Below are 25,526 nucleotides of genomic sequence, written 5' to 3'. Positions count from 1 at the left end.
TGAGAAATAATATATGTATACAGCATTGAACAACTAACAGTTTCAATTCTGTTTCTTGTGTGTGTGAGAAATCAATGGCTTGACAGAAAAGAACAGTACCACAAAGTACAAAATGGAGACTTTGATCATAGATCTTCACCTAGCAATCTACAGCTCATTGACTGCTCACTATGTTAATATAAACTGTTTGGAGCATTCCAGTGTGTTTTTGTTGAGGCCACTTCTGGACTGGATGTTCAGTATTATGTTCACAAGCTCCACAGTCATACACACAAAAATTGTGGGGTCCCAGTTTATACGATAGTGCACTGCATGTGACATGCACAATTCATTGTCACATATTTGCATTAAAATTAAATCCCTTTATTATAATGGTGTGACATGATGGTTTGATGCTGCATAAGTATCAGACTATAAATACAACAATCTTGGTTGCCATCTTCAGTCAGGATTTATTTTTTTGACACTTCTTGCCTCTTTCACCTCTGGCCATCATTTCTGTATGCAGAACGTGCCAAGTTGTGCTGTGCTTATAACTCCATTTGATATTGTATGTCTTCTTATAATTTGCTTGGTAAGTCTGTTGAACAGTTCTAATAAGGCAACGGCATACTACTTGCAGCTGGATTATGCCTAGTAAACTACTGTGGTGTTCAGACCAACATAGATTGAGGAAAGTCTTACTTACACCCTCCCTCCCCAACCTCCCTCATCCCCCCCCCCCCCTCCTCCAAAAAAGGAAGAAATTTGGCCAAATATGGGCCACATGGAGAGCAATTAAGTGTGATTTCTTTTCACTTCTTTCTTCCCAATGTTTTTTATTCTTTCACTTTGCAGTTTCCTCTGTTCTTTGATGTAGAGTCTACTATACTTTTTTCCTCTCTTGAGAACCTTTCATTTTGAAGTTCTCTGATTTGGATGTCTTCCTCCAAGGCATTGAGTTATATTGATCTAGTTTTCATTATTTATAAAAAAAATTAATATTTGAAGATTTGTTAAGTTAGTCTGCTTTCCTCCATTCTTTCTATAAATCCAAAGAAAGTGGCCTTTTTTTAAAAAATTTGGCTGAAAGTTTTAGAAATTTCCTAAATGAGTTCTTTGTTACACCTAAATGGTGTACATATTTTCCATTTTTATCTGTTTTTTGTCTGAGAATTTTTTTGAGGTATATTTTCTTTTTTCTCCATTTCTCCTATTTAAAGCAATGCATTCTGTTGTGAGGATGCTTTAGAGAATACTACACCATTACAATGCCTAACTTTTTGTGTTTATGGAGACTGACTTTTTACTAGGAGAGTTGGTACACAGCCTCTGTCTTGTGGGCTCTGAAGTCATTTACTTCTTTTTTAATCCATTGATTTGAATCATTTCTACGATATATTTGAATTCTCGAACTTTATTGATCCTTCTGGAGTCTGTTTCAAGTGATTGTGACACATTAAAGATGTTTGTCACGTACTTCATTTTGGATGCAGAAATGTGTATATCTTTTTTCTCAGCTTTACTTCTATTATTTTTGTTACAGACCTCTGAGACACTGTGATGATTAATTGGAACTGTGTTCTATCTCTGGCGTTATTCTTTCGCAGTGCTGAGAGTATCTATCTTATCTTTGCCGTACTGTATTTCTAGACCAAAGCCAGTTTGTAGGTAGGTTTTCTGGGACCTTTTGGTTGGGAGGCATTGTGAATGGTGTGGGGATGCAAGTTTTTCAGTTTTCTTACTGTTAACTTCCTGTCATCTGAGTTGTGAAGGCAGGATTCCACTAATTGCATATCACCATGGGATAGAGGTTGACTTCAGTGCTCTACAAGAATCCTGGTGATGAAAGTAAACTGCTTTAAACTGCTTTAGTATAACATTTACATAACCAGATTGAGGCACAGTATTCATCGACTAGGTGTCAAAGGTGAGCTCTGTGATATCACAGTGCCCACATTGGACATCTAGTCCATGAATATAGAAGTAGACACCTAGTTGATGAATATAGAAATAGATGCATCAGCTCCCCATGAACTACTAACTAGTTTCTTCAGCTTGAGTTTTTAACTGATGTTTTCAAAATACTTTTTGTTAGTTAGGGAGAAATTCAAATTTAATAAAGGCCAAGGCCACAGTAATTAATTTTAAAGTTTTGATTTAACTTTTCTTCACAACAGTTCATGTTGATCTGTTGGATTCAGTTAAAAAGGAATTCACACTTGTGTTAGATGGGTTTCGTGAGTATACTTACTTATTATTGCAGTATAAATTTGAGGATTCTTGAACAGATTGTTCTCTCCTTTTTCTAATACAGTAGTTCAAGCAGTTAATGATAGTTGATGAGGGCAGCAAATTTTGACACTTTTGGTGTCAGACAAGTCACTCAATTGCAATTTTGATGAAACATGAAACTTCCTGTATAGACAAGAAGTCAAATTTCAGCATTGTAATCAGTACAAAACTTTGAGAAATTCTGATGTTGGAAGAGCAGTTTGTAGGCATGTTCTTTGTGAGACTGGTCTGCTTTTCTACACACACAAACACATACACACACACTTGCGCACTAAGGTAACCCATTCTTTGCTGTTAAGAATTTGTTTATGCATTGTCTTGCCCTGATGTTGAAAGAGGAATTTGTGGGCATTTTCTTTATGAAAACTTGATGGATCTTAGCAGGGGTGGTGTGATCTTGGCAAGGGTGCCCATACGATGCTCTGTATAGGGAAGGAGGGGTTTTCTTAATATTTTGTGAGATGAATAGTGACTTGTAAGCAGCCATAAAAAATTTTCAGAGCCGACCATGTTAAAAACCTGTGCAATGCTGATTTTAAATTATTTTCTTTAAGGAACAACACCTGAATGTACTATATTTTGTCCATATACTGATTTCATCTGAGCTGTGTTAAATAACTACCAAATTATCTTTCTGTCCAAGATGAATGTACCTTGTTTGCTCCCAGCAGTGTTGCAGAATGCAATGTTGTATCTGCTCATTGTACTGCAGCCTGCAATGACATTGAACATTGTAAGCACCAAGCTTAAAACCATTATTGGGTGATGCAGCAATAGATTTTGATTGTCAGTTGAGTCAAAAACCAGATCAAGATTGGTGTTTCTTTGTGAAGAATGATTGACTGAAGTGTGTTCTTTACATCAGCATCAGAACTTTGGTATAGATTGTATACTTCTTTCTGTGTCAACAGTTTCCCTCCATTTTCAAACTTGAAGCTAAATTTCTGCCACTAAGTGTTTTTCCATATGCAATGGATTCTTAGTGGTTGGCAGGAGTTTCCATATTATAGAATGTACTGTAATCTTTTCTTAAGTCTTGAGGGCCTCCACACAAGTGAGTGCATTTTAAAGCTGTGATGCCAGTGTTATGATCATTGCGTAATTTGGTTAGATGTTCACATTTATCCTTTAACAGAGCCTTGATTTTTTGTAAGTTCAAGGAGTCTGCATCTGAAGCTTCATTTGGTTGACTCTGAAAAGTACAATTCATTGCATATGCCTTATCGTGGTGTGTTAAATATATGAGAGACCTGTGAAATAGTTCAGTTCCCATGTGTGTATAGACTTTTCACAATCCTAATTGAACACTGCAGTTGTTGTCATTTTGTTTCCTTTGTCCAGTTCTTATATTTTTGTGTGCATGTATCTATATCTTTTGTTCGTGAAATAGATATTTGAATGTTTCCATTTTGTGAATGTTCTTTCTTTTCCAACCTTATTCGGTTTATGCAGGTCAAGCTGCTATTGTTGATTTTTGGGTTGGGTAGTAGTAGCATATTAATTTATGTCATGGTTTATTTCCAGTTGTGTATTAAAAATGCTTCCCTGCAATATTTTCTGTATATTTTTGTACATTTCTTAATTATTTTCAGTTTTCCAAGTATCTTTTAGTTGCTAGTAGTGATTTATAATATAGGTATTATACAGACATAAGAAAAAGTGATGTTACGTTTAATGCTTTTTGTTATTGTGTTTAAGCTTTTAAATATAGATTAGTATGTAGGGTGTCCAAACTTCCTAATATTTAATTTGTGCATGAATTCATCTCCTTATAAACTGTTGTGCTGTTGATTACTAGTATATTGGTGCAGCCACTTTTTGTATATATTACTGTATGAAAGTAATTCGACCAGTATTACAAACATTTTGTTTATAAAACAATTGCATCTAATGGAATCCAAATTGTCTAAAGATGATGCTGTCAGCTAGTTACAAATTACATTCTCTCTTATACATATATGCAATGATATACTATAACATTACTTCATACTCCCCCTTACCTAAATTGGAGCAAGCACAACAAATTTGATAAACAGAAAACTGAGATCAAACTTCAAGCCTTTAGGACATTGAAAATAGTTTGTTTGGAGGAAAAGGCATATGGGAAATGCAAGTAAATAACTGAAGAATGACCATTTGTACTAGCAAATAAGATGCCCTTTTAAGCTGTAAGTAACAATTTCTGTTAAAGGTGAGATTAAAGTTGTATGGGATTAGCAATGAGATGCAAATATGGATATACCAAAGACTAAGAATGTACAATATTAAAGAACTTGAAAATTGACTGATGGAAAAATGGAACAAAGCAGGTAGGGTGAGTAAGAAATTATTTAAGTGAAAGATATAAGATGACAAAGGGTAAAAATAAGTAGCGGGGGGTGGGGGGTTGTGAAGGGGCGAAAATCAGTGGAAACTGTCCTCAATGGGTGCTTCAATAGAATAATAGCACTTTTCCACCAGAAAAGTAAAGAGCAATCTTTTCATTGAGCCAAGTTCCAGGTTAAATGTATTACTACCTTTTATTTAATTTTAAACTTCCAACTCAGTGAATCTGTTGTTTGTGCATAGAGTTTTAAACTGTTTGTTGGTTGAAAACTATCTGTGTTGTGTGCTATACTTGTGGTGGAGATGGAAAGTGTCAAGTGTGTGTTGGTTTTTTTTTATAAGAAAATCAATGCCTCATATGCAGGGTGTCCCAAGAGTATTGGTCAGTATTTGGGGATATGACAAAAATGTTAATTTGAGGCAAAAAAAAACTTCATGTGGACATTTGCCTTATTGTGGATGCACATTTGTTTTTGGGTTAGTGGTACACACGTGTGTCTTTGCTAATTGCTGGATTGACTGTGCTAGTACGTTTGACTGGCCACCCAGATCGCCAGACCTTATACCATCAGATTTTTGTTTATGTGGTTGGATGAAGTCTGAGGTTTAGAAATGAAAGATGAATATTCAAGATGAAATGCTTAGTTCCATTTTGATGCTGCTGCTTCTTCCATCCTACTCTGCATAAGTAGGATACAGCTTGATAGTCACTCTAATCTAGCAGAGAGATCAGCAGAACAAAACAGGCGATTCTGAAGATGAATTATGCCAGAGATCATGATGTGAAGTAATAACAGAAACAAGACCAGATGGTATCCAAGTCCTCTTAAAGATATACAACGATCCAGGGAGAAATGTAAACCACAGACATAAATCAGGCAAGATCATAACTCTGGTATCCAGTGGCACATAACTAAGGCTTCAGTGACTATCAGGACACTGGCTGCAATAGCTGGGGTCAGTATTTAGCAGTAAACACTCATCAGAGGGCAGTGCCACCTCACATTCTTGTCGTAGTGGATGCACCCTGTTCAGTGCGAGTTGCGTTGTTGTCTGGAGCCCAAGTATCTCTGACGTATTCTCTCTATTGATATGGGATAGGCAGGGAATCTGGATCACTGTTGGATACTAAATATCTCCCCCTTTTAACTGTTACATACAGCTAAAAATGGTCCATCCTGTGCCAACTTCATTGAGGAAGGGGAGAAAGAGATGCAGGTATCCCCACAAAAAAAAAGGCCACTGTGTGTCCTCATTGTGAGAGGTTGTGGTGTGAGACGACATTATCTTTGAGAGTCCTGGCTCGCTGACAGAGCCTGGGATGCAGCTTGGGCCAGCCCACAGGGGAGTGGGTGCCAGATGTAGCAGAGGTGGGACCAATGTGTCAGTCTACATGGGAACTATCAGCTGATAATGGACAACCTCTTCTGATGGTGAGGGTATGTGGCCAACAGTGATGGGTTTGGAAGCCAATATTGGCTAAGGAGAGAAAGGGGTTTGACCTCCGTTAGCTCTCTTTCCTGCTGACACCTAATATGAGTGGAGAGGTTGTAGTAGTAAGAGGTAAGTGGGTGGGCTGGCTGTTTCCTTTGGTGGGGGAAGGATGGGTTACCCAAATCACCAGTGGGTGGAAGGGGAGGAGGGTCCATCACAAAATGCCCATCTTAACCTTGAACGCCTGCCTCCTCTTATTGCCACTGCCAATGCCACAGGTCCACTTGTGGTTGCAGCTGAAAGTGTGAGTCCAGATATGGATGCCCTTACAGCAATATGGCTGTGCACTAGGGCAATGGCATGTAGATTTGGATACAGCAGGTTGAACAGGGTGTGGGGTCTGTGTCTGTGTAGGATTCCAGCCGAGCTGTGTCCATTCATGGGGGTGGACCAGTAGGTGGGAAAGAAACTGATTAGTGCTTTCTGGTGTCACCTGTCATCAGTAACTTGTGCATCTGTGTCTTGAATGTCCTGAACATCTGCTTGGCTTCCGAATTGGATGCAGGATGGAAAGGGATGTGGTCAGATGCTCAATGCCATTGCACCAAATAAAATCCTGAAACGCAGATTTCATGAACTGATGGCAGTTGTTGAAAACAAGGGTGAAGAGTGCTCTGTTGCAAATATGATGGACAAGGTGTGAATAGTAGCTGCTGTAGTAGTTGTAGCCATCCATCCAATATATGGTAAATTAGAAGGCACTGGCAACAATCAATCACATTGCTACTAACAATGGATGAATAAAATCAACGTGTGTCTTTTGCCAGCAGTTTTCAGGGCATGGTCAAGCGCTGATCCTTTGTTCTGGGGCTAACTGGTTGTGGGCTCAGTCATGGTGGTTCCAGATGGTGCATTCGTCATACTATGGCCCTGTCAACCTCTGGCCAATACACATGACATCATGGTAATGCCTTCATTCTGCACATTCCCCAGCGTGCAGTGTGGAGAATCTATAGAATGCTTGACAGTGTGTGGAAGGAGGATCTGCCACCTGTCATTCAGAATCACCTGTAGCCAACAATATGACACACTGCTCAGTGGTATTAAGACAGGACAGGAAAAGTACGAGGGTTGCCCAGAAAATAATGCACTGTCCTGTTTTTCTTCAACAATTATTTATTGAACACACACAAGAATGGTGTTTTACTGCACACCCTATTTTCCCAAGTAACACCCATCCCATTCTGTGGGCTTCCTTCACCGCTAAACAAAGGTGTGTATGCCCTATCTGTACCAATCCTTGTCCTTGCAGTGAAGCCATTGTTTCACTGTGTGAATTACCACTTTATCGTCCTCAAAATGTTTTCCACGAATGGCATCCTTTAATGGTTCAAACAAGTGGAAGTCAGAGGGTGCTAGGTCAGGACTGTAGGGTGGGTGGGGCACCATAGTCCAACCCTGTTTTGCGATGTGTTCAGCAGTCCTCAGACTTTTGTGCGACCAAGCATTATCATGTTGCAGCAAAACATCTCCTTGGTTGTTGTGGTGCTGAAGTCACTGGAAGCACATCTTGAGTTTTGTTAATGTGTTGACATATGCGTCTGCATTAGTGGTACCACCTCTTGGCATCATATCAATGAGAATCATATCTTCACAATCTCAGAACACTGTTATCGTGACCTTACCGGCAGAAGCAGTTGCTTCGAACTTTTTCTTTTGTGGGGAGTGGGAATGGCGCTATTCCACCGACTGTCATTTTGTTTCGGTCTCAAAATGGTGAACCCAGGTATCATCACCTGTCACAGTCTGGGACAAGAAGGCCATTGAAACAAATCAAGACAAATGTTTTTTTCTGTACAATTTGTGATCCACCATTAGACACTGTGGGAGCAATCTTGCACATCAGCTTGCTATAACATGTCAGGTCAGGTGTGCGACAGCTGTGGATGGTCTTCCCAAACGCTTTAAATCACAGAGCTCTGCCAAACCGCCTTCTGATGACCTAACCCTCCATACCCAGCAACTAATTGTACTTCTGTCAACAGCATATACTCTATAGATTTTGCACAAGCGTTTCTGAATATTCCCCACAGTTTCTTTCTCTGCAGTAAGAAATTCAGTGATGGCTTGTAATTTATTCACCTACAGATACCATTTTGAAACTGTCCTGCAGCTACGCTATCTGCCGAAAGTGATGGAAACTTGGCATGCTCACTCAGGAGAGTGAAATAATACGTACATAACATTTTGCTTTCATAGCAGTGTTTTTAGCTGAGAAAAAAAATTTTGGTGCGTTACTTTCTGGGCAACCCTCTAAGAAATAGGTGTGCTACTCTGGGTTATCCTTAGGCGAATGTTCTGGCCTACAGTGCCATACAGCAGACAACACCGTGCAGAGGGCAGATCACCAGCCATTTCTGCTACTAATTTGCATGCTGCAATTGGAAATTTGTGAAGATTGTGTTACTGTTTTGCACGTAAGGCAAAACATGGCACCTCGTACCCATCAAATTCAGCATTGGAGTACTGCATGGTGGGCCCATAAAGGTTCTCATAGGTGTTGTTCCTGGGGAGCAGTGCCCACCATTGCAGCTGCTGCTCCCTTTTATTGGAAAGTTTCGAATGGGGCCAAACAATTTTGACTTGATCAGTGATCAAGTGAAAATTAGCACTTAAAAGACCACATGAAATTTCTGGATGCCATATATAACAGCCAGTGACTCCTTCTGAATTTGCGAATAATTTATCGGTGCTGCATTTAATGTTTTAGATGGAAATGCAGTGAGCTGTTCTGTCCTGTTAGTGTATTTGTGAGATATCGTGGCACCAGCTCCACAATCTGATGCATTAGCAGCATGTGCCAAAGCATGCCAGGATGGAACATTGCTAAAGAATGGGCTGACCTTAGGTGCTTTTTAAGTTTTGTGAAAGCCTTCTGGCATATCTCTGACCACACAAAGTTAACACCTTTTTATGCAGGTGAATGAATATATTGGAACTGTGTGTTGCATTTGGATTAAATTTAGTGTAATAATTCACTTTTCTGAGGAACAACGTCAGTTCTTCGAGATTCTTATGTTCTGGTAAGTCAGTGATTGCAGCCACATGATACTGCATGGGAGATCACTCCATCTTGACTTAATGTATGACTCAAGCACTTGACATTTGGTGCAAAGAAACTGCATTTGCCAATCGGACAGCACGGACTATGGGCTTAGTCACTCAAGCAACTTCTGTAGATTGCGTAGGTGCTACTCCCATGTAGCATCAGTAGCTAACAAGTCATCTGAATAGATAACACAGTTTGGTGTACCTTGGAAGAGTTTCTCAAGATCTCTCTGAAATATTGTAGGAGTGCTTGCAACCCAAAATGGCAGCCTGTTATAACGATATATGCCAGATGGCATATTAGGTGCTAAAAATGGTTCATCTGATAGTCTACAAGAAATTGAAAGTAGGTGTTAGCCAAATCCAGTTTTGACAAATATTGGCCCGCAGCCACTGTAGCTAACAATTCTCCTGGTGAAGAAATAGGTACAAATCCACATTTCCTTGAACATTAACAGTAGACTTAAAATCACCACAAATGTGAAATGATAAGTTACGTTTCTGAACATAGCCTACCAGCTGGATGATACTGGTGATAGAACACTTTGCAGCCTATCTAGTCCTGCTTTAAAATTCTTGCAAATGGCAAAAGGCACTGAATGAGCTTTACAAATCTTACTGTATATCCCGAATCCAAGACATACTTTTTTTTTTTGTTCAGTATCCAAAAAGTGCCTGGCCTAGAATCAAGTGCGAAGCAAATGGAAGTTCTGAAAAATGTCTCTAGGAGCAACTGAACAGAAGGAGCACTAGACGGTCATGCTTTGCAGGTCAAGTGCAAAGATAAATACTGGAACCAAAATTTCTGTGATAGTAAAAATATATTAAAAAAGTTAGAAGACAATTCTTCTTATCTCTCTCCTTTTTTTCCAGCCATTGAATTGTGATACATCTTCCAATGAAGGAAACAGAAATTCAGTATTGCTCATCTTTGAATGTCTCCGCCTTCCAGATATTCATTGGAACAAAAATAAATTTCTTTACATAAATAGCAACAATGCATTAGGCTTTAGTATTTGTGCATGAGTAAGTTATGGTTCATGACCATTTTACATATTGCTTCATTTAATTCTGTAAACTACCGCTGTTAGTAAACCATAATGAAGTGCTTTCATTATAGTGCCAAATTCAAGAAGGAAGTTAATTCTTTTGTGAAAAGAAGTGATAATCAAACTGCAGGTTTGCTTAAAGCACCAGTACAGGTCAGCTTGGTGCCACTGTTATTACAGCATTGCCACTTCACTACAAATCTGCTATGAAAAGCCTATCGGCAAACCTGTGTTAATGATTTACATCAACAGGGCTAATACTTTGCCAGTACATTTTCGATGTTTTTCTACCAGTGACAAGAGCTGGTCCCTACTAATCATGAATCACATGCTCTCTTTTCCAAAAGAATAATATGAATGTATTCTTCCATGTTAGCTGTTACCTCATTTAAATCCTATCCCCCTAACAAACTTGTGTGAGACAGCAGCAAATGCCATCAGATATACCTATTATCTAATTAAACTTCCTGGCAGATGAAAACTGTGTGCCAAACTGAGACTCAAACTTGGGTCCTTTGCCTTTTGCAGACAAGTGGTCTACTGACTGAGGTACCCAAGCAAGACTCACAACCCTTCCTTACAGCTTCAGTTCTGTGAGTACCTTGTCTCCTACCTTCCAAACTTAACAGAAGCTCTTGTGCGTACCTTACAGAACTAGCACTCCCGGAAGGAAGGATATTGTGGAGACATGGCGTAGCCACAGCCCGGGGCATGTTTCCAGAATGAGATTTTTACTCTGCAGCAGAGTGTGCACTAATATGAAATTTCCTGGCAGATTAAAACTGTGTGACGGACCGAGACTCAAACTTGGGACTTTTGCTTTTCATGGGCAAGTGCTCTACCGACTGAGCTACCCAAGCACAACTCACAACCCTTCCTCACAGCTTACTTTCTGGCAGTACCTCGTCTCCTACCTTCCAAACTTCACAGAAGCTCTTCTGAAAGATGGAAAGAATAGCTTCTGTGAAGTCTGGGAAGTAGGAGACAAGATACTGGCAGAATTTAAGCTGTGAGGAAGAGTTGTGAGTCATGCTTGGGTAGCTCAGTCAGTAGAGCACTTGCCCATGAAAAGCATAGGTTCTGAGTTCAAGTTTTGGTCCAGCACACAGTTTTAATCTGCCAGGATGTTTCATATCATCACACACTCTGCTGCAGAGTGAAAAATCTCATTCTGGATATCATGTAATGTTTACATTTGTATTAGTATTATGCTGAAGAGAGATACAGTCAGAAATGAAACACAGCAACTGACTTTAATATTAATTCTTAAATCATCTATGGCTACACATTCTGTGCAGACAAGATATGTCAAATTACATTTTTTAAAGAGAAAATTAGTCTGCAAAATAACCTTGCTTAAAACTGACTGCTAAGCCTACAAATCAAACCCAACTTCTGTAGCTGTATCTTCATCATTCCATCTATTTGCTTATCCTGTTAGAATAAACCAACTTAGTTTTGATTTTTGAAATGTGGCCTACAACTTCCCCTCTCCCCATCTCGAATTTTGAGTCTCATTTTCCAGGTGTGGCTTGGATTCAAGCTCAGCTTAGATTCGGGTAAATATGGTATGTACTGCCATGTGTCTTAAGGAAATGTGAACCTGGAACCATGTTGCACAACCTAATGTGGGTTCAAACTGCTGTTTAAATTGCACACACAATGTATCAAGTTTCTTGCATGTAATTTCAGTTGAAACCAGGTTAACCTGACCCTGAATTCAAAAACCTAAAAGCACATATGTGTCTAAACCAAAAATTTTCATTATTGTCCAAAAGTTGACCACAAGCAAGGTTATTCTCCGAGCTACATTTTTATACTTGATCTGGATGATGATCTAACCCTGCAATGAGATCAGCTGGCTAACATATATCGCCACTTTGCACTGAAGAGACTTCAGCTGTGGGTTGCAGCTGCGGGTTGCAGCTAGGGAACCACATGATGTCACAGAAAGGGCAGTGATACTTCTGATGCTGTGGGCTGTAATCTTGACATGACTTGATGACACAGGCATTTTTGGGCTCCTTCAACAATGGTGAGGAGGGAAACTTATTAGCCTTCCCATGCTCTGAGACACACTGACAATGAGCAAAGTGCTTCCATTTGTATGTGTCTATTGATGAGGTGAGCAGGGTATCGTTAACCACTGCACTAACTATTAAATGCGTGCTCAGCAAGTCGGATGATGGCATTGACTGGAAATCATCAGTTGATCGTGGAGCACAATGGTGACATACCACTAACAACATTGACATCAGAAGAATCATGAAACATAGCTTGTGCTCACACAGTTTTGCACTAACGTCTCAATCCTTACTGACATGGATAATATCACGGATTAAGGAGTTCATACATGACACGCCACACTATTTACAGGAAAAGTCACACTTGCATGTCAGGCCTCTGAAGTCAATAGCCCATGCTGCATAGAATTGTTTATATTACTTAACGCATCAATTAAACATGAGCCTAGTTGTGACAATGTGAGTTTGGTGAATGTAAAAGTAACTCAGCAAATCAGAAACTTCAGCTCCTGACAGTTGTCGCTTTTGCAGAAAACGTAACAACTACGTCTGCTGTTGTTGGCAGCATTCACATTGTTTTTCTTGCTCTCGCTGTTGCTGTTGTCACAACTTGAAAAACTTGGCATCCATGCCTCACTGGAATATTTGCATGGTGAGAAAGTTCTTTTCGCCATTTTGTATCGTACTGTGCGTAGATAGAACACAGTTTGTGATAACTTGCCCCATGCAACATGGAGGCTGGCAGAATGAAACAGGTGGTTCTGGATGTGAATGACAGTGGTGATCACAATATCAACGAATAAACAAAACAACTCCAGAGCTTACCAAAGTTGGCTTAAGCACATACAACAATTGAAGGAGAAATCTAAACTACAAATATAAATCAGGCAAGGTCAAAACTCTACTATTCAGTGACGCATAACTGATACTTCAGTGACGGCAATAGTTAGGCTGTGGTATTTAGTGGTAAAGATTCAGAGGGTAGCACTGCCTCAGTCCTTGCCACAATGACTGTGTCATGCTGGTATCAGCTGTGGCTGCTGCCTGGAGGCCAAGTATCTCTGACATGTTATCTCTATATACTCAGGCTAGGCAAGTAAATTGAATCCCTGTTAGATACTAAACTACCTTCAGTAGGGAATGTACAGGGGCACTCACACAAGTGTCACAATATGCCCTCCCAAGAATGTACAGTACAGATAAACTGAAGTTGTTGGTGGGATTTTGAAATTTGTATTGTGAGCTGTTCCACAGCTGTAGAGTAAATGTGTTACAAATATGTATTTTTTAGTTGATACTTCATAAAATGCAAGTTGAGATGTTTGCTAAATGTTGTACATTTTTAAACCTGACTCTGTACTGAATAATACAGAAAATAAATAACAATGTACGTTATATTTTTACTTTCTCAGCAACAATTCAGAATAAGGTGTAAGTCCATATGAAGTTTTTTCCTTCAAATAACAGTTCTAGCCATGTCCTTAATATTGACCATTTCCCCAGGGACACCCTGTATATAAAGGGAGATAATGTGTACTGATCTTAAAATTTTTGAAAGTGGGCGGCAGGTCGCCTGTTGCTTGGCAACACATGGATTTAATTCATTTAATTCTGACAGCTGCTGTTCATTCCTCGTCTAAGTGTCCTCTCTCCTGAACAGCAATAAAATCTCTATTGCCACCTCTTCATTCTTCACTGAATGAATATGTTGTTCTAGAGTGAAGTGTACAGGAAGTGGATAATTTACTTCTCACAATGTTTGTGATTTCTATCATTTGTGCCTTGAAATAATATCTAAATTGTGCAAAATTGTTCATATGCCTCTCACGTTAGTCCTTTGATATTTGTATAGACTTTTAAAGACACTTTGTCAATTATAATAATAACCTATCCAGACACTTTCAAAAGACACAGTATGTACTCATATGAGCAGTTGCGTTGTCCACCACATGCACCTGCCACCATCTGTTTGAACCACACCAAATAGCCCATTAATAATAATACAGTCTCGAATCTTGGTACTTACATACCACATTTTTCTCTCTTCACTGTCAGTTTGTAGGAATGTTTCTTTTCACCCCACACCTGAATACCTTTTTCATTGTTCATGGTGAATAAAATCTGCTGCAATTAAAATTTTGAAGTGTCTTGATTTTTGGGACACTGATCCCATCTTCATGAGCTACTGTAACAATTGGACTTCATTGGCAAGACTCGAGATAAACAGGGCCTGAATGAAAAAAACAGAAGCTAATCCATAAATATGCATCTGTAGATCGAAAAATATAACCTGACAACCTACTATAAACAGCCACAGATGTGGCATAACCTAGAGACCTATCGGGGCATAAAGGCAATTACAAATAACAAAAATGTCAATTGCTGAACTACAAAAGTAACATACTCTGTAAGTGCTAAGGCAGCCTCGTGTCGAGAACACCTAGCGTGATCTGTTTAACAGATTGCTGCGTGGGGTGCCCCAACAGACACACACACACACACACACACACACACACACACACACACACACACACACACACACACACACCATTGAGTGGCTGTAGCATGAACTATTGCTGAAGGAAGGTGAAGAATACTGAGAAATTTTCGTTGCTAATATCCATGCCTCACCCCCACTCTATGTATTTCACAAAGCAACCTGTGTGTGTGTGTGTGTGTGTGTGTGTGTGTGTGTGTGTGTGTGTGTGTGTGTGTGGGTGGGTGGGTGGGTGGGTGGAAGTCTGAATATTGTTACATTCCATCCTGGATTTTCCATTGTTTGATTACTAAATGAAAGGCATAGGGCTAATATAAGACATGTAAAATGCAATGCAGTAAATGCAGTTGTTATCAAATAATGATAAAACAGTGGTACTAGATTTATTAGACAAAAAACAACAATACCCAACAATACCAAAAGCTAAAAACTGAGAGAATGAAAATGGTCTGATGTATCACACATGGGATGTACAAAACCAAACATTGAGCACAGCTTGGATAATTGTGGATCACAGAATCTAAAGTAATGGTGAAGCCAGTGCTACTAGTAGACATTGTATAAAGTACATCTTGCATACTTGCCTAAAACCTGCATATTAGCTATGAAACAAGTATAAAGATAGAATGAAAAAAAAAAGGTAGCTCTGAAAAAACTAAGAGACAAAACGCAGTTCACACCACATGCAACATTCAAAAATCAGAAAATCAGGGGTTAAGATACAACTCACTAAACATTATGCAAAGACATATTTTCCTGGAACCAGCTGAGCACCCCTTAATGTTTAAGTTCATTTTTTTCAACCTCCTTCAAAATGTTTGTACATGCACTGCTCTCCCTTTGTGTGTGTGTGTGTGTGTGTGTGTGTGTGTGTGTGTGTGTGTGTGTGTGTGTGTGTGTGTGGGCGCGCGCGCGCATTTGGGGGGGGGGGGGGGGGGGGCGAGGGGAGTCGTCTCTCATCACTCTGCTCTCTGCATGGCTGTCATATATCATGCTGTGAGTACTCGACATATGGCTGCCTGAACACTTACATGGTAAGTTACTTTGTGTACTTTGGCAATTGATATTTTGGTTCTTTGTAACAGAATTTATGCCCGAGTATTGGCTTTCTCTATTTTATGCCTTATCTTTGGCTGTGCATAGAAAGTCATCAGGTTACATTTTTCCATCTGTGACTGCATATTTCTGGGTTCACTACTGATTTTTCAGTCAGGTGCTGTATACCTTGAGTCTTACCAGTTGATCCCACATTTTTTTTCATGCCTCACCCATGCAGGCTCTCTCATACGATCAGTTAAATTTGTTAATTTGTCTCATTGTCTGGTATAGTTTTGTCATACATAATTTAGGTGTGTTCTGTTGATGGTTTACAGCCTCAATGGTCCTTCTAATGTTAATAAATTTTTATTGGTATGTTGTTTCATCTTCATTAATTGTTACAGCAGCACCTGAAGATAGTATTAGTGTCCTGCAACCTTGGTAGTGTACATGTCTTTAGCCAGTTAAATTAACTTTGAAATTACAACTGTAACTGATTTTATTCACCGTGAACAATCCAAGTAAGAATTGTGGTAGTCCCACTAAGAATATATTACATTTTTGTATTTACTGTTTGCCTTTTCCAGCTGCCTATTTTCAAAATATCAATGGCTTGAGGTTTAGCTACTTTTTTTTTTTTTAAATTCCAGTTGATTTACCTTTCAGTATTATTTTGGTGCTCCCATTTTGGCAGTAGCCAAGTAGGAATTTTTTTGTCTCATTTAATGTTAAATAGAACATGAAATTAATGGGTAACATTCTATTGTAGTATAGTTTTATCTTGGAAAATTTTGATGAAATTCACCAGAAACAGGAAGGATTGTTATTGTTATTTCAAAGATGCTTTTTTTTTTTTTACCTTCGTCATTTACCTTGTGTTTATCCTGGCCTTTCCCGCCCCCCCCCCCTCTCTCTCTCTCTCTCTCTCTCTCTCTCTCTCTCTCTCTCTCTCTCTCTCTCTCTCTCTCTCTCTCTCTCTCTCTCTCACACACACACACACACACACACACACACACACACACACCAGTTCTTCCGAGTCTCTTTCACCCTGTGCTAGTGATTAAAGATAACACATGCATCAGTAGCTGTTAACAACTTTCTGTAAGTTCTATATCTAGAATCAGGTGGACATTAAAACCATACACCAGGTTCATTATGTGCATTCTTATAAACGAATATCATAGTACACAGTGTGCCATGAAGTGTAGCTGAGAAATATCCCTCTCTGTCTTCACCATAAGTAGTCTTCAGGTTCTTCCTTTGCAGTTCAGTGATATGATTCATATTATCACTCGTACAATACCACAGATATTACCAGCCAGTAGAATAAAAAAAATAGACAAATTTAGATGTATTTGGAGCAGTATGCTATAATAAAAATAAAAATGAATGTTTCATATGTAAATATGTCTCTTAAATTAAGATACTAACAGCAACAAATTGTCTTCAGATTTGCATTTCACTGAATAATAGCCAAAAGATATTGGATTATACCATCATCTTATTGTTTTTATCCTCTTATCATAATAATTGAACTGCATGTTTTTCCCTTTGACTATATTTGCATTTTCAACACTCAAAGTTCGTATTGCCAGCTGACTTCCAGTAATAAGCTGCTGCCATCCACCTCATTCACTGGTGAATAAAGCCATCTACTGGACTTCTCCATATATTATAATCTTCCACCTCAGGCATTTAATTTGTCCCAGACTGGAAAGAGTGATAAAACAACCAGTGCTACACACACACACACACACACACACACACACACACACACACACACACACACACACAAAACAAAACAAAACAAAAAGACACAACTACATTCCAAGTGGTTACCTTTACTCCTTGTGTTCCTTGTGTTATTTGTGTTACATGTAGACCTTTCGAATATTGCATTGGCTTTATGTGAGTTAGGTAACACGGTTTGCTTGGAAAGCTGCAAACATTTACCCTCCCAGCTTTCATCAATGTGTATCACAATTAAATAAAAAGGTGCCAAAACCAGTAGCAAAATCTTTGTAAATTTGCATAAAGTTGGCAGCGGAATAGCTTCTGGTAGGTCCTCCAAGTCTGCCAGATACCAGCAATAAAACCAGATAAAATGAGAATGAACTAATTTTAGCTACAGGATTTAAAGTTAGTCATATTCCCATTCATCATATTGATTGGAGACATCAGTTTCAAGTACTGTGGCCAATGGCTGTTTGATTGAAATCAAACAATTTGACTGCATGAGTGGCTGGTATTCTACCTTATAGGACGGAAATCCAGTGTCCACTTAGCCTGACACTTTCCTTTTTATTGATGTTATTATGTTTGTAGATTTTAATGACTTTATCGAACAATGTTATAATACCTTCATACAGGTGGATCTTAAATTTCAAAGAATTTTATATCAACTTCTCTGCTTGTCCCTGTTTGCACTTCTCTTTGTATTTCATGATCCTGATGTTAACAGATCATCCCATTATTCCAATATACACTTTGTTGTGAGTGTATGGTTTATAGTAGCCAGTAAAACCCAGACACTGTAAGTGGATTCAGATGTTTTTCTTGGTAGGGCTGTGCACTGTCTTTATGTTTTTTGAAATTCGGTACATTACAATGAGGATGTATGACAGAAAAGCGAGGCCTAGAATTTCTTTTTTACATGCCATTTCTCCTGGTTTTGTGCTGTGTCAGACTTTTTATGCACATCAATAAACATCAGTTGCTCCTCAGAATACATTTTAGTGATGTCTTGTGTCTGAAGAGTCACAGCTCAAATATTCGTCTCACACAGGTTTTGCAAGGGTAATTACCACCCTTGTCCTCTTACGTGCATGATGATTTGAGAACTTTAGGCACTTATCTAGAAGTGCCATCTTCCTGTTTTCAAAAATCTGTTTTTGGGAGGAAATTTTTAAAAGTACTTAAGAAGGCAGAATGAGACAGCTGGCATCCCACTTTTCAGTCAGAGCCTTTTTTTAAACGGTACCATACTTATCTATCTTTGCTTCCGGAGGAGCATTTTTCTGCTGATGTAAGTACTGAGCCATGTTCATAGGTTTTTTTAGACATAGTGTGGCAGAGATCTTTGTCATTCTTTGTGACTAGCACATTAAGGAAGGGCAGCTGTTTCTTCTATACTTCCACAGCACATTGAATGCTGACACAAAGGCTGTTTAGGTGTTTAGTAAGTTGTCTAGCTTTTCCTCACCATGACTCCACACAACAAAGGTATTGTCCATTGACAGGTATCACAATATAGGCTCTCCCCACAAGTTTGACTCAGTCCACCATGATAAGTGGATGATAATTCTTTGAAAAGGCCAGCCACTTGTGTTGGAAGAACATCACATTATCAATTAAACAGTTGTTGACCAAAGAACCCTACGCAGACACCTCCAGGCAATATGCCAAGGCTGCAGAAGAGTCGCAAGTTAAGACCCTTAACAAAAGTCTGTAACAGATCACCTTCACCTTTTTACTTCTGTTGTAAAATTTATGCCATTCAGACAAACTCCTATTAATTTTTATAAATATCCTAATAATGTAGACAGTCATTTCGTTAAACTAGTTATTTAGTTTGGTATGATTCTAGTATTTACTCTCACAAAAATACTAATTTGTGAATTGCATTGTAATGATGAAACCATTTTAGTACAAGCTGTCATAAATGTTGTTTGTGTGAAAGTGTTGTTTCATTTGAAAGTGGCATGAGGAGTAGTGCACAGATTAGTGTGTAGTGTGGCTGCTTCTTCCCAGGCTGCAAGGGGACTTGCTTGGGGTGCCAGAGATTCGTGTCCTTGCTCCCAGTTTGGAGAGGGGCTTGGATTCAGAGGGCGGCAGGTAATCCGTCACAAACTATTGTCTTTCAGCTTGTGTCACTGCAGTTCGTGCATGATTTCTTTCTAAATGGTTGTTCTGATTGGTGGGAGTATCTACAGCTCAGTTTCTGTGCTTTGGCTATGGGACATTTATCATTCTCCTTTCCCATTGCTTTGAATAGTGTACTATTACACTGTGTTGTTGCGTGAGCTTTGTGAGAGTTTGAAGAGTTGTCTGACTGTCCCTGCTGCTTTTGCAATAGCTTTTATGAATAACATTCTTAAGGGGCATACTTCATTTCCAAGAAATTTTTACTCTTTGTCACTGCTGTATATCGCTGTGAAAGTATTCTTCCTCTGTGTTTTAATTGTATTGGTGTGCAAATTAGTTTTATTTTACAACTCAGTTTCCTTTTCTTGATGTTAGAGTGCCCAGTTAAATGGAGAAATGCAAATTACATGTTGCTGTGTGCTTCAAAACTGTTACTTTTTCCAAACCTTGTTCTCATTGATGAGAAACAATTTTCACATTAACCCTTGCCTCTTCTGCTTCTATTTGATGGATATTTAACCCTGTCATTCCTGTTACTATGGAACTGTGTGTGATAGCTTTTTGCTACGAAGTAACATTTATATTGATTGTAAAAATAACGTATCGTTCTTCACTGTGTCTGTCTGTTTGTCTGTCTGTCTGTCTGTCTGTCTGTCTGTCTTTCATTCCCCATTCCATTTTCTGCATGATAAATTGGTAGTGTATTAGACACGCAATGATATATTCAGGTTTATACTCTCTTAAGATGCAATTCCAACGCCATATAATTGGAGAGATACTATAGAGCTGCATGTTGCAAGCCACATGTTAAACTTAAAGTGCTGCGACTTTGTCTCTCAGTGAACATCATGGTGGCATGCTGCCTCAAGAGTAACTAATGAGTAGGGGAGTGGTTGCCTTGAAAGGCGTGAAAATCAATACCAACACACTGGCCAATGTAATGACAATACAATACAGTGATAGTGTGGCTTTTCAATAGTGCATTCCTACATTAGATGGCCACAGTCACAGCTACCAGTCTTATAAACAAAGTGAAGTGAAGTGACTTCTATCAGGAGTGGCTCCTGTTAACACAGGGGCATCACTAACATTTCCACTATTCTCCTCCCATATCATTGGAATACTTTCCACTAATTAAAATCGTGGTAAACCTTGAGACTATCACATAATGTGGAACTGTGCGAAGGCTAATATAGGTTATTTTCAGTAACAAAATATGTTCCTAGTGAAAAATATTCTGTTTGTATGAGATAATGTTCAATGCCAGGCAAAATCACACATTACAATCAATCCAATTAAATAAATATGGTATTTGTTGCTCAGTTTTCCCACAGCACATGCTGTTTGTGTTATATTGGTTTCCTTCTTTATGAGAATGCCTACATACACTTTTTTTCCGGCATTTACTCTATGGGCTTGTTGTTTTACACAGAATAAGCAGACATTTTGAGACAATAAAACCCTCTTGTCTTTAAATGATAACTCACAAAAACACAACCACTAGCTAAAATTTTTGTAATACATAACACCAAAGGTGATATGCCCAACAATGCAAATGTAGATGTTGTGGAACACCTAAAGGTAAGAGTGTATTATATATATGTGTGTGAATATAGATAAATGCAATAAATTCGTATAAATCAGAAAATAGTCTTGATCTACAAACTTTTGGTTTGACTCCATTGACTTTTTTTCTGTTTCTTATCAACCGGGGAAAGCTGCACATCTTTACTATTTGTATTTTGCACTTCATCCAGTCAGATATTTTATGTTGTGGTTTATGATGACTCTGACAACAGCAGCTCCGTGCTGCAATAGTGAAAAAAAAATTGATGTACATAGAATTTTCTGAATTGCATTTCAGCAGTGCATGATGAACTCATTAAAACATATTGACTTGAAAAGCAGCTCTCAACAACAAAGAATTTTTGTCTGTGATCTTGCTTTTGTAGATGATAACTGCAATGGATGTTGGTAGATAGCAGTTAATGTGAGAAACAAGGTGACAGTGGCATAATTGAAAAATCAAACAGTGGTAAGCTAATTAAAAATCGAGTGATTTCATCCACTTCCAAGATGTGTGGAAGTAGGTCTAATCTTACCATATGTAATTGTAAAAGATAAAAACATTCAAATTCACAATTTGTATCATGAAACCTCATTAAAAACCAAAGCTTAATCAACAAGAAAACTGTTGTCAGTTATAGACTCTCACTTTCAATCGGGTTCTCAGAAGTGTCCTTTGGGCTCCACACTCCAAATTTTTTTAAAAATATTTCTTAGCTCAACTGCTGTAAATGCAAAAGTGACAGACAGATTAATTATTACTGACTGATGCCTTCTTAATACGCTCAGAGATGCTTTATTTGAAGAAGAAGAAGAAGAAGAAGAAGAAGAAAAATCACAGGTTACATTCATCTTGAACTCAGAAAAATTATCAACAGAACGTTTCATACCTTGATCAGCTAGGGATGGCTATGGAAACACTGAAGGATCTGCTGTAAGAGAAAGTTTCACTGATTACTTTATTGGTAGTACTGCCCTAATACTGTGGTAAGTAAAACAATGATCAGAACTGATCCAAAGGAATGAAAACGAAGTGTTTTTTCTTGACATTTCCATTTTAATAAATCATAATTAAGTTATCATAATAAATAAGTGTTGTAAACATATTACAGGTTCAACAATTTTATAACTTCCGCCCATATATTATCCCCAACAGAAACTTTGTATTGATAGTGTTTAGAGCACTGTAGGCTTAGATGTTCTCACACTAACAATTCACCAAACAGTAGAGGCACTGAGTCATCAAAAAACACAAAAAGGCTCAGAACTTTATTAGCTTTTGAATGAATGTTTTTTACTGAGCTATTTGGTATGTGCACAAAAGGTTTCACCCAAAAGGTATCAAACTTCTCAGTCATGTTTATGTGCCTTTTGATGACTCATTGCCCCTAATATTCAGTGACTCACCTTTACTCCTTACATTATTTATGTTCCACCAGAACTTTTCGACCATATTTTGGATTAATATTTCTTTCATTTGTTAATTTATTAGAGAATATTAAACTATGTATAAGAATGTAACCAAGAATTTGAGCCATCACCACTTCTAATTAACTGTTAATTAGATAAGGGAATATCAGGGATTATATTTTTGTACCTGGGCATGAGTCAAGACAATCGGGCATTCATGTAAGTTAGAAAGTACATGTCGTATGCAGTGCCTTTTAATATTCTGCTAGCATTAAGACATGTGCAAGCTTTATGGAATAAAAATTGCACTACTTGCATTTTTGGCTGTGGTTTATGAAAGGTAACTTATATTTGAATGAAGGATGCAGAAACATAATTCAAGAAGTTGGATAAATCCATTAAAAAGGGATGTTTAAAGTGGTTACCCTTTGTTCCTCATTATAGCATCCTTTGATAACTACATAAGTTTTTAATTACTTCATCCCTTTGGAAAAGTAGGTTGTATCAAACTCTGCAAAATAACCTACTATGGAGAAAGCACATGATTGTTTCATGAAATTTTCAAGTTAACTTTGATTCACTGATGTGTGGTCTGGAACAGTGTCCTAGTGAAAGATCACTTTTTTGCTTCAAATAATCCGACATCTGTCATTATATCAATCCAGAAATACATGATTTGCCATGCCATTCCAGTGTTCCCATGAAATTTGTCCTGTGCAGTTTGGATTTCTGCAGTTTTTCATCCCATCAACTGAATATTTTGAATAATGCCACAAAGCTTGTTTTACTCATTTTTCTATGCTATATATATATTGCTTAGCATTTCAAATGGGTGCCAGAAAATTACAGGTGGTTGACATCCATTTCACCTTTTTTTTAAAAAAAAAAAAAGAAAAAAGAAAAATGCAGTACAAAATTGGGTGGCCAACAGTGAGGTAGATTTAACAAACTTTGTCACATATTCGTAAATTTGGTTGTACTATTCTTGTAGATTTCGCATAACAAATATTTGATTGGAATGATTCTGAATGCTGATACCATATATCACTAAAGCAAGTAATGATTCTATAAGATGCCACATAATCTTTCTTTCTTCGAAATGCTGATCAGTTAAAACTGTCTAAATTGCTCACTGGGATTTAAATAGGCATTATCACTAGTTCCTTTCCGTCTGTGGGATATGGAACAAATTTTAGATGTCCTGTTGAGAAAACAACCAAATTGATTAGAGAACAGAGAAGGTACAAGTATGATTTATAAAAATGAAGTGGAAGTCGGTGGGACTTGTAGGCAGATCAGTGCATGACATATGGACCAAGGCAGTACTTCATTTTGTGGATTACAATACTAATGGATTACGTACTAATGGAATACAAGTAGATGAGATTGGAAATCTCACAGGAGCAGTAGAATCACATATCACTGAGTCTGAAATGTATCAGAAAGTCTGTACACTACCTTTACTGGGTCGTGGATGTCAAATGGCTGATAATGATCATCATTATGTAACGTTTTGTGTAATGTAAATGCATGGAAATTGTATGACCTTGACACAATGAGGGACGTGAGAAATGGTGAACATTATAGGTTATCAGTACTTCCAACAAATAGTGAAGTTGAGCTGACTGCTCAGAGAAACAACAGATTTACTTATGGGATTGGGAAACAGATTTATGTGTGCCATTAACTGAAAGACATAAGCGTTTTTTTCTATTGACAGATTACAGGGCTGCCTTTTAAGTTTTGTCAGAAATCATAAATGGAAAATGGTTCGAGATAAATTGTTTTATTGTTTCCAAGGATCCACCTTGGTACAACAAACATATTGGGAGGTTGCTGAGAAAGCAGAGAATTTTGCACAGTCATTTTAAACTTAGTCACTGCCCCGCTGACAAACAGAAATTATGCAAAATGAAAGCAGCTGTCAGGAGGACAATGAGAGAACCTTTTTAACGAATTTGAAAGCAATATTTTATTTGCAGATTCTAAAAATAACCCCAAAAAGTTTTGGTTGTACGTAAAATCTATGAACGCTACAAATAATTCAATACCTTCTGTTGCTGACAGTACGGGTCATGTAACTGATGATGATAAACAGAAGGCCGTAATTCTATACCTAGCTTTCAAAAACTCATTTACGATAGAGGACTGCAGCACCATTCCCCCTTTCAATTATTGAACTAACGAAAGGATGGCTGACATAGTATTTAGTGTATCAAGGATTGTAAAACAGTTAAGATCCTTAGACACCAGAAAGGCACCTGGCCCAGACTCTATCCCCGTAAGATTTTATGTTGACTATGCAACAAATATAGCACCATTCTTATCCATCACCTATCAGAGATCATTGGAACGGTGGAAAGTCCCACGGGACTGGAAGAAGGCCCAGGTCATAGCAATGTATAAAAAGGGTAGAAAATCAGATGCACATAATTACGGGCCAATTTCACTGACATCTATTTGCTGTAGAATCATGGAACATATTTTGTGTTCAGACATAATGACCTTTCTAGACTCTGAGAAGCTCATCTGCAGAAACCAGCACCGATTTAGGAAACAGCGGTCATGCAAGACACAGCTGGCCCTCTTCGTGCATGATATACAACAGGCTCTAGATACCAGCTCCCAGGTTGATGCTATATTTCTCGACTTTCGAAAGACGTTTGACTCAGTTCCACACTGTCACTTGCTACAAAAAGCGCGCACTTACGGTCTATCCAATGGCATATGCAGCTGGATAGAAAGTTTTCTAACAGACAGGGAGCAGTATTTCGTCCTGAACGGGGTAACTTCAACAAAAACAAGAGTAACTTCAGGTGTGTCCCAGGGCAGCGTAATAGGTCCTCTGCTTTTTACAATTTACATAAACCATCTGGTTGATGGTATTGACAGTGGCCTTAGACTGTTTGCCAATGATGCTGTAGTCTACAGGAAAGA

The 25,526-nt window shown here is 38.3% G+C and overlaps 1 protein-coding gene across 11 annotated transcripts in view; it reads left to right on the top strand.

Moving 5' to 3' along the window:
- LOC126272844 (piezo-type mechanosensitive ion channel component) overlaps nt 1–25,526 on the top strand; it is a 651,486-nt gene that overhangs the window by 487,659 nt on the left and 138,301 nt on the right. For 6 of the 11 annotated variants that reach the window (XM_049976053.1, XM_049976051.1, XM_049976052.1 and 3 more), the window contains one exon: nt 19,500–19,583. The exons of the other annotated variants lie outside the window; for them this stretch is intronic. In XM_049976053.1, coding sequence (XP_049832010.1) covers nt 19,500–19,583 — 84 coding nt within the window. The remainder of the gene's footprint in view (nt 1–19,499; nt 19,584–25,526) is intronic. 11 annotated transcript variants of the gene reach the window in all.

This window comes from Schistocerca gregaria, chromosome 5 (assembly GCF_023897955.1).
Source record: "Schistocerca gregaria isolate iqSchGreg1 chromosome 5, iqSchGreg1.2, whole genome shotgun sequence".
NCBI lineage: Eukaryota > Metazoa > Arthropoda > Insecta > Orthoptera > Acrididae > Schistocerca > Schistocerca gregaria.
The sequence above is the reverse complement of the archived record's forward strand: the minus strand, read 5'-3'. Positions and strand labels throughout refer to the sequence as shown.